Below are 14,635 nucleotides of genomic sequence, written 5' to 3' on the forward strand. Positions count from 1 at the left end.
TCCCTATTGTCTCGGCGCCATCTTTCTCCGGTCCCATCACCCCATCTTAACAGTCATATATCAGGGAGATCATGCCCCTTTGTTTTCTGTATTCTAGGCTTGTCTCGCTCAACATTATTATTATTTTTTTTTTGGCCAGTCCTGGGCCTTGGACTCAGGGCCTGAGCACCATCCCTGGCTTCTTCCCGCTCAAGGCTAGCACTCTGCCACCTGAGCCACAGCGCCTCTTCTGGCCGTTTTCCATATATGTGGTGCTGGGGAATCGAACCTAGGGCCTCGTGTATCCGAGGCAGGCACTCTTGCCACTAGGCTATATCTCCAGCCCCTTGCTCAACATTATTTGTTCAAGTTCTGACCATTTCCCTGCAAATAACAATATTTCACCATTTCTAATCGCTATGTAGTATTCCATTGTGTATAGGTACCATATTTTTTGGATGGGCCTCCCTTTCTTGATTCGCAGAGTTAGAGTGCAGTATGAGCTGTATGAATGGCGGCAGCTGCCGAGGGGTGTCCTGTCTGTGCCAGAGAGGCTACACGGGCACTGTGTGTGGGCAGCATGAGTATCTCTCAGGCCTGCCCCCTTACCCTCTGGCCTGAAACCCCAAATGGCAGGGTGACCAGTGCAGGATTCTTGGGTGCAGAAAGCTCTCGGCCCCTCTGTCGAGGAGACCCTAGGGGCCCCCCCCATCCTCCTCCTCCTTCTCTCTCCACAGCCATCTGCAACCCTGGCTGTCAAAATGGGGGTTGCTGTATTGGGCCCAACCTCTGTGCATGTGTGTATGGCTTCTTGGAGTCCCACTGTGTCGGGATCTGAACGATCCCTTTCTCCCTGATCTCCCGGGGAGAATGCCTGAACCCCAAAATCTATGAAAGAGCACTCGGCCTTGCCTTCTGCTGGCAGAAGGCCAAAGGCGTACTCTCATGGACTTGCGCTAAGTCGAGGAAAGGTTGCTGAAGCCTCCCCTCCCCTCAGTCCCCTCACATGTTACCAGGAGCGGAGGTGGAAAAGAAGGCATCAGGGACACGCTGCTATGGTGGGATGCGTCTCAAAAACTTTAATAGGGAAAGGCACTTATATAGAGGTAATGGCGGGAATGAAAGGGGGCTGGCCAAAGGGCCAGTCATAGGCTAAGGACCATGTCCATCAAGTGATATCACGAAACTTCCTTTGTGGGCGGGACAACCCCATCATGGTGGCACGCATGTGTTTGCCTCCCAGGGGCTTTCTTTTCCTGTTGAGGCCAGAAGGTGGGAGGGACTTCCTCCCACACTACCCCAGAGCTGGGGGGGAAGGGCAGCATCTTGGGAGCTCTATGCCCTTCCCCCTTTAAGGCCGAAACTGAATCCCCAACACCACTGTGACACAGGTATGGGGGAACTTGGGAGATGGGAAGAGAAGGGGGTGCCTGGTGATGATAGAGAGATGGCTGGTCCCTGAGAGGGTCCAGCCATGTTGCTTTCCAGCTGTGGGGCTGTCTGAGGACATTCCTCTCATTTGCTTATTTGTTCTTGAAAATATCTGCTTTTTCCTGGCCCTAAGTGAGGACCTCAGTCAGAGCGTGCTAGGAAAGAGAGAGGCTACACTCATCAGAGGGGAAAATCTGCCCAACCTGCAGTCAGAAAGCTCTAACTCAGTGTTCATTGCTCTAACAATGAAGAGGATGTGAAGGGCATTGGATCCCTGAGCTCTCAGGGAGGGAAGTGAAGTCAGGGAGGGCTTCCTGGAGGAAGAGACTCCCCAAGCTGGATCTTGCAGAATAAATAGGTAGAGTGCACGAGATGAGCAGTCTCCCTATCCCCTCCCTCTGCCCCTTGCTACATCCTGGCTCCTTTCTGTTCTTTTTTTTTTTTTTTTTTTTTTTTTTTACCAGTCCTAGCACTTGAACTCAGGGCCTGAGCACTGTCCCTGGCTTCTTTTTGCTCAAGGCTAGCACTCTGCCACTTGAGCCACAGTGCTACTTCCGGCTTTTTCTATATATGTGGTGCTGAGGAATCAAACCCAGGGCTTCATATATATGAGGCAAGCATTTACCACTAGGCCATATTCCTAGCCCTCTGTTCTTTTTTTTTTTTTTAATTGATTCAAGCTGGTCCTGAGCTTGAACTCAGGGCCTGGGTGCTGTTGTCCCTGAGCTTCTTTTGCTCAAGGTGAGCACACTACTACTTGAGCCACAGGGCCACTTCTGCCTTTTTCTGAGTAGTTTCCTGGAGGTAAGAATCTCACAGACTTTCCTGCCCAGGATGGCTTTGAACCCTGATCCTCAGATCTCAGCCTTTTGAGTGGCTTGACTTGCAGGCATGAGCCACTAGCACCTGACTTCTTTTCTTTTTCTTTTTGGTGCTGCTGGGATGGAACCCAGGGTCTTGAACATTTTAAGCAAGTACTCTACCCCTGGGCCATACTGCCAGCCTAAACCCTGACTCTTGTTTTGTTCTGTTCTGGTTTTTGCCAGTCCTGGTGCTTGAACTCAGCGCCTGAGCACTGTCCCTGGCTTCTTCTTTGCTCAAGGCTAACACTTTAACCACTTGAGCCACAGCGCCACTCCTGGCTTTTTCTATATATGTGGTGCTGAGGAATTTAACCCAGGGCTTCATGTAGAGGAGGTGAGCACTTTACCACTAAGCCATATTCCCAGCCCTAAACCCTGACTCTTAAAACCATCCCAGGAGCTAGGTTGAGGGGGCTCAGGCCTGTAATCTTAACGACTCAAGAGGTTGAGATCTGAGGTTCCTGGTTGAAAGCCAGCCTGGGCAGGGAAGTCTGTGTAACTCTTATCTCCAGTGAACCACCAAAAAGCCAGTAGAACTGTGGCTTAAGGGATAGAACACTAGCCTTGAGTGAAACTAGCCGAGCAAGAGTGCAAAGTCCTTGAGTTCAAACCCCAGTACCAGTGTACACATACACACACACACACACACACACACACACACACACATAATGATAATTTGGGGGAGTTGTTTACAGAGGAGTGGGAGCAAGCTAAGATCAGAAACAGACTTGGACTGAAAAAAATAAAAAGGGAATGGGAATAAGGGTTGAGGCAAACTCAGGATGGCGGATGGGATGAGGGTAAATGGTAAGAAGGTAGACAGGAGAGCCCAGGGTGTGAGGTGAGGTGGATGCCAAAGCCCCCAGAGAATTAGTACTGAGGTTCTAGAAACTGCTTTAGCTTGGGAAGTTGGTACTGCAGGAGTGGGGGCTGTCTCTGAACTCCTTTAGTGGGTGGAGGGTAGCTCTGGCTCTCTCTCCCTGTGAGGAGCTACTCTGGGTGGGGTGCCAGATCTTCTGACTGGGAACATGTGAAGGGTGGGAATAGGAAGTGAATCTGAGTCCCTGTGCCACCATTGGAAAACAGATGCTACCATCTTGGGTCTTAGGGTTCAGGGATATGGCAGGGTCAACCTGGAGCATGGGGGCAGGTGGTGGCTTCCTTCAAAACTGGGGAGATTTCTCAGAGGGTCTGAAGTATATAGGAATAAGAGAGGCTTCTCAACCAGGCTTCTCAAGTCCCTGCTTGAAGGAAGGACAGGAGTGAGCAGACATACCGTGTACTTTTGTGTGTGTGTGTGTGTGTGTGTGTGTGTGTGTGTGTGTGTGTGTGCCATTTCTGGGGCTTGAACAGCTCAGGCCCTGAGATTTTTGTGCCGAAGGCTAGCACTCTACCACTTGAGCTATAGCTTACTTCTGGCCTTTTGATGATTAGTTGGAGATAAGAGTCTCCCAGATTTTCCTGCCCAGCCTGGCTTTGGTCCTTGATCCTCAGATTTCAGCTTCCTGAGAAGCTAGATTACAAGCGGGCACCACCATTGCCCAATAATATCATGTACTTTCTAAGCTTGGAGATCATGGCTTCCCAACTGGAGGTTAGTTGGGGGAATGTACTGAAGGCAAAAGGTGTTGCTGTTGTTTTCCAAGTCATGGGGTTTGAACTCAGGGCCTGGGCACTGTCCCTGAGTTTCTTTTTCTCAAGGCTAGTACTCTACCACTTGAGTCACAGTGCCACTTCCAGCTTTTTCTGTGTATGTGGTACTGAGGAATCGAACCCAGGGCTTCATGCATATATTTTTTATTTTTTTGGCCAGTCCTGGGCCTTGGACTCAGGGCCTGAGCACTGTCCCTGGCTTCTTCCTGCTCAAGGCTAGCACTCTGCCACCTGAGCCACAGCGCCCCTTCTGGCCGTTTTCCATATATGTGGTGCTGGGGAATCGAAGCACTCTTGCCACTAGGCCATATTCCTAGCCCCGGCTTCATGCATATTAGGCAAGCACTCTACCACTAAGCCACATTCCCGGCCCAGGAAAAAGGTTTTGAAAGGTGAATAGAAGTCAGTTAGGTAAAGCTGAGAAAGCAGGATATTCAGGGAGGAGAACAGAGTATAGTGGAGAGAAAGCCTGGTGGGTTGGGCCAGAGAGGCTAGGAAGGGCTTGCAGATGCTGAAGGCTCTGAGAAGGGGCCTAAGGCCAGCACCTACATCTGTCTGGTCCACAGACTACTGGACAGGGCCCTGCTTCAGCCAGGTGGGCCCTAAGGAGTGCTACCACTGGCCAGTGGGCCTGGGTTCACCAAGGCACTCTGTTGTGCCACGATGGGCCAGGCCTGGGGCCTTCCGTGTGAGCCCTGCCCCACACAGCCCCACCCCTGCCGCCGAGGCTTCAATCCCAATGTCTACACAGGAGCCTGTCAAGGTGCATCCTGGTGGGAGCCACAGGGAACCTGGCTGAGTGGGGACCCCGAGTGTCTTGGTTTCTCCCTCTGACCAGCCTGTCACTGCCTTGCTGGATTCTGTCCTTTTAGATGTGGATGAGTGCCAGGCCATCCCAGGGCTGTGCCAGGGTGGGAGCTGCATCAACTCTGTCCATGCAGGTGTGGAGCACTGCCTCAGTGTGCCAGCCCGCTGCTCGTGGGCACCTGCAAGCACAGAGCAGGGGGCTACGTGTGCATCTGTCCCCCTGGCCTGGTCAGCAGCCCTGACAGGGCCCAATGCATGGGTGAGGCGGGCCCAGGAGGCTGGAGGAGTGGGAGAGAGTGGGTGGGAGACAGGGCCCCTCCTTCACCACTCCCTGCATCCGTGTGGACCCCCCAGCCCCTCTGGCCCACTGATCTCTACCTCCTTCTACCTTCATGAACCCCAGTTTCCTCCCCTGAGCTGGGGTTTGGGACCCCCTGTGGCCCCTTTAACACTATGGTGGGCTCAGCCTACTGGCAGCCCAGCCACCCCTTCCACTGCCTCTCTGCCCCCTCAGATTTTGGCTCAGTGGCCCTCCACCCTGTCCTCTGGCCCTCTAGCCTCCCTTTCTATGACCTCTCTGGCCCTGTAGCTTTGAGCTCTACATCCCCTTCTAAGCCTCTGTGTCCTGCAACTTTCTAGCAGCTTTCATCCCCGTGCCCCCTGCTGACTTTAAGGTCTCCATCTTCATCACTCCCACAGAACCTTTGGCCTCCCTCTCTATGCCCCTGGTGTCTCTCTAGCTTTCATCTCATACCTCCACATTAACCCTCTAGCCTCCCTCTCTATGCCCTCCACTGGCCCTCTAGTATGTATGTATGTATGTATGTATGTATGTATGTATGTATGTATGTATGTCATTTGTGGGGCTTGAACTCAGGGCCTGGGCACTGTCCCTGAGCTCTTTCACTCAAGGCTAGCATTCTACTGCTTGGAGCCACCACTCCATTTATGGTTTTCTGGTGGTTCATTGGAGATTAGAATCTCACGGATCTTGCCCAGGCTAGCTTTGAACTGCAATCCTCAAATTATCAGCCTCCTGAGTAGTTAGGATGGCAGATGTGAGCCACCTGTGCCCGGCTTAGTTTTCATCTTTATTACTCCTTCCTTTCCATTTCTGTGCTCTTCTGACCATTGGTTCTTCTGCACCTGTCTCTCTCTCCTCTCCTCCTCTTGTTTCCCTCTCATGTACCATCTTTGAGATGGGGAAACTGAGACTCAGAGAAGACAAGCTTCATTGTGAGGATGCAACAAGTGCAGAATGGAGGACTGCTCATATCCAGCTCCCTGGAACCACAGCCAAAGTGGGGAGGGTGTGTCTCTGGCTGTGTCCCCTTCTGATGTCCCCCATGTCAGCCTGTTTGGCAGGAAGTGGGGTGTCCCATTGCCATCACCCACGTTCTTATGGTCATCAGGCCCCAGAAGTTGCCTGGAACCTCTTAGGCTGAAGTCCCAATTTGGGGAAAGGAGATGATGTCTCCCTAGCAGCATCTCAGGCCCCTTGGCTGCGCCCACACCAGGCAGGGCTGAGGATATTGTGTTTGGAGGTTAGCCAGTTTTCTGTGGTCAATCCCAGATTTTTTAGTTCTCTGCCTCTAGGCACCATCTTGGCTAGCACTGGGGTGGGGGGTGGAGAGGCTCTGGGAATATCCCCCACACTGACTGGGCCTCTCCTACCTCCTCAGTAGTGGAGCATGCATTGGAGTCAAATCTGGATGCTTCTGAACCCCTGAACTTTGGTTTCAGTCCCCTGGGTCTGACTGCCAGCTGAGCGTCTCCCAGACACTGTGTGACCTCGGGCAGCTGCCTTGCTCTCTGCCTTCCTTTCCTCATCTGTGAAAGGAGCGACCCTGAGGGTCAAGGAAGAATTTGGGACTACTCAGGATCTGAGATCTGAGCATTGCAGTTCAAAGCCTACTGGGCAGGAAAGGCCATGAGACTCTCACCTCCCATGAATCACCACGAAGCTAAAAGTAGAGCTATAGCTCCAGTGGTGGAATGCCATCCCTGAGTACAAAAGTTAAGGGACTGTGCCCAGGCCTTGACTTCAAGCCCCAGCATCAGCATACATACCAGAAAGTTGTAGGGGTGATTTGTAGGTGGTATTTGATCTACAATCATAGGGAAACATGATCCCCCCAGGGGAGGGGAGGGGGAAGTAGCGCTGAGCAGGGCCTAATCCTTGTGGCTACTTAGAGAACAGGCAGCCATCCTTTCCTTCAGAATTTTCATTCTCTCTCCTTCTTCCCTCCTTGAGAAGCAGCTGCTCATCCCCTGGGACTGGGGAATCTGGGTCCCACCTCTAGATTTAACAGCTGGATGACCTTGAAGGAGTCTGTTGAACTCTTCAGGTCTGGGCAGGCCCAAGTGCCCCTTTGCCCTTGAAAGAGCTGTGATGTGAAGAGCCCTGACACCCACAGGTTCACCTGGGGCCCTCCAAGTGTGCCAGGATGAGAGAGAGGTAGAAACATTTGGGTATTCTCCCAGGTTATGGCGGGGGTGGGGAGGAAGTTAGGGGCAGCTACCAGCAGCCCTCCCAGTCTGGGTGGAGGGATTTTTCAAACATGGGCCACCAGCCAAGATTTGCGGGTTTTTTTTTTTTTTGTTTATTTTTTTGGGCCAGTCCTGGGCCTTGGATTCAGGCTATATCCCCAGCCCCTTGCGGGGTTTTTAAACCTAAAAATAATGTGGTTGGAGAGGGTGGCTTAGTGGTAGAGTGCTTGCCTTGCATGCATGAAGCCCTGGGTTTAATCCCCTCAGTACCACATAAACAGAAAAAGCCGGAAGTGGTGCTGTGGCTCAAGTGGTACAGTGCTAGCCTTGATCAAAAGAAGTTCAGGGACCGTGCCCAGGCCCTGAGTTCAAGCCCCAGGACTGGCATCATCATAATGTGTGTTTGGAATCAAAGCCTGATTGCCCGGGAAAAGCCCTGTGAGGATTGGGTAGGAAGCAGTAGAGGTCTATAGTGGTCATCTGGGGATCCTCTGCCTCAGTCTCCCCTGGGGGCTAAGGCTGTCCATCCTTCCTGTCCATCTCACTGCTCCCTGGGGAATGATTCTCAACTTCAAAATCAGGCTTGAACATGCTCAAATAAAAACAGGTCCTGCGTCAAGCTCCCAAAAGTTCTCTGTGCCCCAGTGAATGTGTATAAAGTCCCACACATGGTCCAGCCATTTACAAATCACACCTAAAACTGTTTTTTTTGTTGTTGTTGTTGTTTTGCGTGTGTGTGTGTGTGTGTGTGTGTCTGTGTGTGTGTGTGTGTGTCTGTGTCTCCCGTGTGTCCATGTTTGTCCTGAGGCTTGAACTCAGGGCTTGGATGCTGTGCCTGAGCTGTTTTGGATTAAGGTTAATGCTCAAGTTAAGGTTAATGCTCTACCACTTGAGCCACTCCACTTACAGTTTTTTCATGGATGTCCTTGCCACAGGATGGCTTTGAACCACAATCCTTAGATCTCAGCCTTGAAAGCAATTAAGACTGGGGCTGGGGATATGGCCTAGTGGCAAGAGAGCTTGCCTCGTATACATGAGGCCCTGGGTTCGATTCCCCAGCACCACATATACAGAAAACGGCCAGAAGTGGCACTGTGGCTCAAGTGGCAGAGTGCTAGCCTTGAGCAAAAGGAAGCCAGGGATAGTGCTCAGGCCCTGAGTCCAAGGCCCAGGACTGGCCAAAAAAAAAAAAAAGAAAGAAAGAAAGAAAGCAATTAAGATTACAGGGGTGAGCCACCAGTGCCCAGGTACTTTTATTGTTTTCTTTTTTTGTTTGAACAAAAGATATAATTAGGGCTGGGAATGTGGCTTAGTGGTAGATTGCTTGCCTAGCATGCATGAAGCCCTGGGTTCGATTCTTCAGCACCACAAACAGAAAAAGCCAGAAGTAGTGCTGTGGCTCAAGTGGTAGGGTGTTAGCCTTGAGCAAAAAGAAGCCAGGGACAGTGCTCAGGCCCTGAGTTCCAAGCCCTAGGACTGGCCAGAAAAAAAAAAAAAGATTTAATTATGGAGCCCAGACTAGGCTTGGATTTGAGATCTTTCTGTCCCAGCCTCCCAAGTAGCTAGGATTATAGGCACCTGGCTTTAAAAACCATCTTGCTGAGTAAAGGGTGGGCAGCATTCCAGATTAGTGTGTGTGTGTGTGTGTGTGTGTGTGTGTGTGTGTGTGTGTGTGTGTTTGGTCATGGGGCTTGAACTCAGGACCTGGGTGCTGTGTCTAAGCTTTTTTTGTGCAAGGCTAGTGCTCTACTACTTTGAGCCACAGTGCCACTTCTGGTTTTCTGGTGGTTAATTGGACTCACAGACTCCAGCTTGGGCTGGCCTCAAACAGTGATCCTCAGGTCTCAACCTCCTGAGTAGCTTGGATTATAGGCGTGAGCCACCTGTGCCCAGCTGCATTCCAGATTTTTAAAATTTTTACCCAAATCATACTTCTGCATACCCTCACTTTAAATGGGGAAACCAAGTCACAGAGAGGTAGGACCATGTAGCACAGGTGGCATGGGTGCAGGGTTTGAACCCAGGTCTTATGACTTGTATCCCCCTATTCTCAACCCTGTGCTTCCAGACCCTACTCTCAGGCCTGTTGTAGCTTGTTGTCTGGGCACTTGCTTCTCAGTCATGATCGGGGGCCACTGTGCCGCAGCTGTGGGGGGCTGCTACACACACAGGCAGTGCTGCTGTGGTTTGGGACGATGCTGGGCTGCCACCCGGCTCTGGAGCTGTGTCCTTCTCCTGTATCTGGTGAGTGAGCTTCAACTTTTCCAGGCCAGGGCCCCGGGGCCAAGGAAGGCCAAGGGCCCAGCTTGCAGTCTGTTCCTTGCAGGTGACTTCTGGAGACTGTGTGCTCAGGGAGATCCAAGGCTGCCTTCCTACCTTAGCCTCTTCCCCGGCCTCCCAGGCTTCAGATTCAGTGGCATAGGGCCAGCACAGCACAGCCCACGTAGCTCCAATAGGCATGGGGTCCCCAGCCTGGGCCCTGGAAACCATCTCGAATCTCTACCCCTCTGCTGTCTCAGCTCACTGCCTTGAGCCCACACACTCCTTCATTCCCTCTTTCCCACGCTCATACCATGAATTGCAAGGATGGGGACTTTTGCCAGGTGCGATGGCTCATATCTGTAATCTCAGCAACTCATAAGGCTGAGATCTGAGGATCAAGGGTTGAAGCCAACCCCAGGCAGGAAGTCCATGAGACTCTTATCTCCAATTAACTAGAAAAAAGGCTGGGAGTCTTGAGTACAAAATCTCAGGGACAGTGCCCAGGTACTGAGTTCAAGTTCCAATATCGCCCCTCCCCCAAAAGTAAATTAAATTAAATTAAAAGAGGAATCTTGGGAGACTATGAGTCTAGTTGGCCTGATTCTGGTCTGAAATTAAGGTCCTTTCCCAGTCCCATGACAGCTCCTGACAGCCTGGTCACAGAGAGGGCAGGATCAGTACCTTGGAGAGTGCCCACTCCTTGTTCCTTGAGAAATACTGGTGGGGTGGGGATCCCAGCTCATGGCTGTCCCATGAGCTGTCTCTGAGATTGTCCTTCAAGTCTCTCATGGGGAAGGAATTGATCACTCCTGCAGTCATTGGTCTAAAAATTAAAATACTCCCCCCTTTTTTTTTGTCAGTCGTGGGACTTGAACTCAGGGCCTAGGCTTTTTCACTCAAGGCTAGTGCTCTCCCATTTGAGCAACAGTTCCACTTTCAGTTTTTTGATGGTTAATTAGAGATGAGTCTCATGGACTTCCCTGCCCTGGCTGGCTTCAAGCCACAATCCTCAGATCTCAGTCTCCTGAGTCACTAGGATTATAGGTGTGAGCCACTGATGCCCAGCTTTTGAACATTCTTACTGATGTTTAAATCATCTACCATAAAATCAACAACTTAAAGTGTACAATTCAGTGTGTTTTAGCATGTACAAAGATTGATACAAGTATTACCACAGTCTTAAATTTAAAACATTTTTATTATCTACAAAATATAGCCAAGAATGAGGGGCTGGGAATGTGGCTTAGCAGTAGAATGATTGCCTAGCATGCATGAAGCCCTGGGTTCAATTCCTCAGCACCGCATAAACAGAAGTTCCTGACAAAAGTGCCAGAAGTGGTGTTGTGGCTCAAGAGGTAAGAGTTCTAGCCTTGAGAAAAAGAAGCCAGGGACAGTGCCCAGGCCCTGAGTTCAAGCCCCAGGACTGGCAAAAAAAGAAACAGAAAAAAAATATATCCAAGAATGATAGTTTATGCCTATAAATCCAGGTGCTCAGAAGGCAGAGATAGACAAAATTGTGGTTCAAGATCAGCCTGAAGAAACAGTAAAACAACAACCCCGACCCCCAACAGTGAGCCAGGTGTGGTGCTTCATATCGGTAATACCAGTTACATGGGAGGTGCAAGAAGACTGAACGCAGCATGAAGCCTTCCCTGAGTAAAGATGCTGGACCCGACCTGAAAAAATAAGTGGTGGCAGATGTCAATGGTCTGGTTCAGTGTGGCTGTGCCTGTTTGCAGGCAAAGGGACAGGGGAAACCTGTCAGCACCGGCAGTCCCTCCCTTGAGCCACCTCCAGGCCAGAAATCCCCAGCTTTGTCTCTAGGGCTTCACTCCATCTGAGCCTGGGTCCCTTCCTGGCTCGGGTCTCATTCTGTGGGCTGCCTGTGGCCATGTTGTGGCTCATTCCTGTAATGCTAGCTACTCAAATGATAGTGCCTGCTTAGCAAGCACAAGAGCCTGAGTTCAAACCCCAGTGCTGTCAAAATCAATCAATAAAGCCCATGAAGATAATCTTCCTCCTACCCGCATGCGTGGATGCCCAGGTGCACAGCAGGTGCTTCAGGGCCATGTGGCCTGACCCTGTGCCCGGCGCTTGCCAGGCACCATCACCAAGGCTGAGTGCTGCTGTGCCAGCCCCGACCACAGGTTCGGGGACCCCTGTCTGCTCTTCCTGCCAAGAACTCTGGTGAGCTTCCTGGAGCCCAGGGCCAGGCCCCACCCACCTCCTTGGCCCTATCTGAGTCCATCCCTGGGAGGGGTCTCCCCAAGAAGAAACCCGGGAAGGAGGTAGAGAGGGGATTCTTACCCAAGGCCAAGGGCTTGTGGTCAGTCCATCCTCAGACCCTACCCCAAAGGGCCAACCTTCATCACTGGTCTCCCCTAGCGGAGTTCCAGGCCCTGTGCCCCAGCGGACCTGGCATCTTGGCGGATGGGCTAGATGAGTGGGGCCTCCCCTTCCCTTCCAGGCTTGGAGATCCCAAACCCCCAGAAACAAGGGCAGCTGCACTGTCTCCCATCTCCACAGACATCAATGAGTGCGCTCTGGACCCAGAGGTCTGCAGCAATGGAGTGTACGAGGACCTTCCTGGCAGCTACAGGTGCATCTGCAACCTGGATTACCAGGCAGGCACCTCTGGCCTGCACGGGTGAATGCAGGTGCCAGTGGAGGCAAGGTTGCTAGGTTGGGCCAGGCCACAGCAGACCCCTTACCCCTGTCTCCCATCCCCTGCAGATGTGAATGAGTGTGCCCTCAACCCCCTCCTGTGTGACAATGGGCAGTACCAGAATAGCCTGGGCAGCTACAGCTGTTCCTGGCCCAGGGCTTCAGCTTCTGGCCATACACAAAGACCTGTGAAGGTTTTGGGGTCCCTGTGGTCTGAGCACACCTGTTTTGTGTCTCCCTCTGCAGCCGGCTTGTCCCTTGACCTTCCTGAAGGTTGCTGTTGTACACTGAGCATGCCTGTGGTTTCATGTGGTTTATAAGAAGTCTGGCCAGGCACTGGTGACTCATGCCTGTAATCCTAGCTACTCAGGAGCCTGAGCTCTGTGGATCACAGTTTGAGGCTAGCCTATGAGGCTCATATCTCTTAATTACCATAAAGCTTGAAGTGGAGCTGTGGCTCAAGTGGTAGAGCCCAAGCCTGGAATGAAAAAAAAAAGAAAGGATAATGTCCATGTCATGTCCAGGATCAGTATGCACAAAAAAGCAAGCCGTATTTGCTCTTCATCTCTGCTTTTGGTAAAACATGCTCATGATCTGGGCAGCATGGTGGTGTTGAGTCCCAGCCCTCTGGGATTTCCTGGGTGGTGGAACATCTTTGATCTGACAGGTGACTCTAGCTGCGCTTCTGAAGGGGTGCTGGTCACCAGCAAGACCAAACTGGGGTCCACCTTCCAGACTTTGGGGATGACAGCTGTGCTGGAGGTGGAGTCAGTGGTTGACCAAGCCCACATGATGAAACCTCCAAAAGAAAACCCTAGAGCTGTGGGGCGCCTCCAAGAAGTCATCCTTGGGAATCCCCATCCCACAGTCCCCCTCTGCATCTGCCCATTGTCATTTTGTCCTTTGGGAAATAAGCTAGTGAATATTAGAGCTCAGTGCTTCTTGGGAGCTCTGCTAGCTGCTCTGACCTGACCCAGGGCATTGTGGGAGCCTGGATTCATGGCTGGTCCATCCACTGGGAGTTCCAGAAGGCCAGGGCTGAGATGGGCATCTGGGCAGTCTGATGGGACTGAGCTGTCACCTGGGGGAGATGACACATCCAATCTGGGAAGACAGCATTAGAACTGAGTTAAAGGCAAGGAATGTGGCTTAGTGGTAGAGTGCTTGCCTAGCATGCATAGTACCACATAAACAGAGAAAGCCAGAGGTGGTGCTGTGGCTCAAGTGGTAGAGTGCTGGCCTTGAGCAAAAAGAAGTTCAGGGACAGTGCCTAAGCCCTGAGTTCAAGCCCCAGGACTAGCCAAAAAAAGGAACTGAGTTAAAGGTTGCTTTGCTTGTCATCTCTGCTCATGGAGATGTGGGGGGAAGGAATTTTTTCCCCTGCCATTTTCAGCACATGATACCCATACATCTGTATACACATGTACACATGGCTGATGAACCCTGACCTTTGCATACAAGTCCTATACCTGCATCTAGTTGTCCAGTACCTGGGTTTGAGCCCAAGCCCTCCTACTCACTGGCTGCAGTGCTCTACCACTTGAGCCACAATGTCAGCCCAGCTTTTTGCTGGTTATTTTGGAGATATAGTCTTGGGTTTTTCTGTCTGAGCTGGCTTAGAATGATGATCGTCCTGATCTCAGCTGCCCAAGTAGCTAGGATTACAGGTGTGAGCCATTGGCCGCCCTGGCTCTTCCTGAGCCTTTGGCTTGCTTGCACCATGGTCCTCTGTGGAGGAAGGGCCCTGGCCAGGTGGGCCTCAAGTCCTGCTGCTCTGTACCAAGTGGCATCTGTCTCCTACAGACATAGATGAGTGCCTGTCCAGTCTATGTGTGCATAGCATGTGCCGAAACCTGGAGGGCTCCTATGTGTGCGAATGTGCCCCTGGCAGACAGCTGGGGCTCTCTGGAATGGTGTGTGTAGGTGAGAGACGTGGTGGGGCCTGGGCACCTGCAAATGGGGTGGGCACAGGTGCGGGCCCAGCCGGGGAGACAGGAGGCTTGTCCCTTTCTGTCCCCCCCTCCCCCAACAGACAGCACTAAAGGCACGTGCTGGCTGCACACCCAGGATGGCCACTGCGAGGTGAACCTACCAAGCCTAACTGCGATCTGAATGCTGTGCCACCCTGGGGGTCGCCTGGGGGAGCCCCTGTGAGCGCTGTGAGACCGGTACCAACCCCCACGGGACCTGGAGGGAGGTATCCCAACCCTACATCTATACCCCGGCCCATTAGTAGTGCCGGGTAGAGTGAAACCTCTCTTCATTCCTGTTCTCCCCACCATAGACCCCACCTGTGCACATGGCTTTGCCCACGTGAAGGATCTCACCTGTGAAGGTAACTCCCATCCCCCCAGACTCCAGTTATTCCCACTACTAACATCCCCCTCCCCCCCAAATATTCTGTCCCAGCCAGGCGCCAGTGGCTCATACCTGTAATCCTAGCTTCTCAGGAGGTTGAGATCTGAGGATTGCGGTTCAAAACCAAC

The 14,635-nt window shown here is 52.0% G+C and overlaps 1 protein-coding gene across 1 annotated transcript in view; it reads left to right on the forward strand.

Annotated features, from left to right (window-relative positions):
* The window catches only part of Fbn3 (fibrillin 3), a 108,858-nt gene that overhangs the window by 27,892 nt on the left and 66,331 nt on the right, over window positions 1-14,635 (forward strand). The window contains 17 exon segments of the mRNA XM_048340645.1: window positions 464-559; window positions 717-805; window positions 4,302-4,308; window positions 4,493-4,558; window positions 4,561-4,689; window positions 4,799-4,992; window positions 11,568-11,652; window positions 11,655-11,672; window positions 11,871-11,933; window positions 12,012-12,123; window positions 12,125-12,132; window positions 12,219-12,302; window positions 12,305-12,343; window positions 13,953-14,072; window positions 14,182-14,242; window positions 14,244-14,317; window positions 14,434-14,484. Of these exon segments, the coding sequence (XP_048196602.1) occupies window positions 464-559; window positions 717-805; window positions 4,302-4,308; window positions 4,493-4,558; window positions 4,561-4,689; window positions 4,799-4,992; window positions 11,568-11,652; window positions 11,655-11,672; window positions 11,871-11,933; window positions 12,012-12,123; window positions 12,125-12,132; window positions 12,219-12,302; window positions 12,305-12,343; window positions 13,953-14,072; window positions 14,182-14,242; window positions 14,244-14,317; window positions 14,434-14,484 (1,296 nt within the window).

Source organism: Perognathus longimembris, chromosome 3, assembly GCF_023159225.1.
Source record: "Perognathus longimembris pacificus isolate PPM17 chromosome 3, ASM2315922v1, whole genome shotgun sequence".
In the NCBI taxonomy this organism is placed as follows: Eukaryota; Metazoa; Chordata; class Mammalia; order Rodentia; family Heteromyidae; genus Perognathus; species Perognathus longimembris.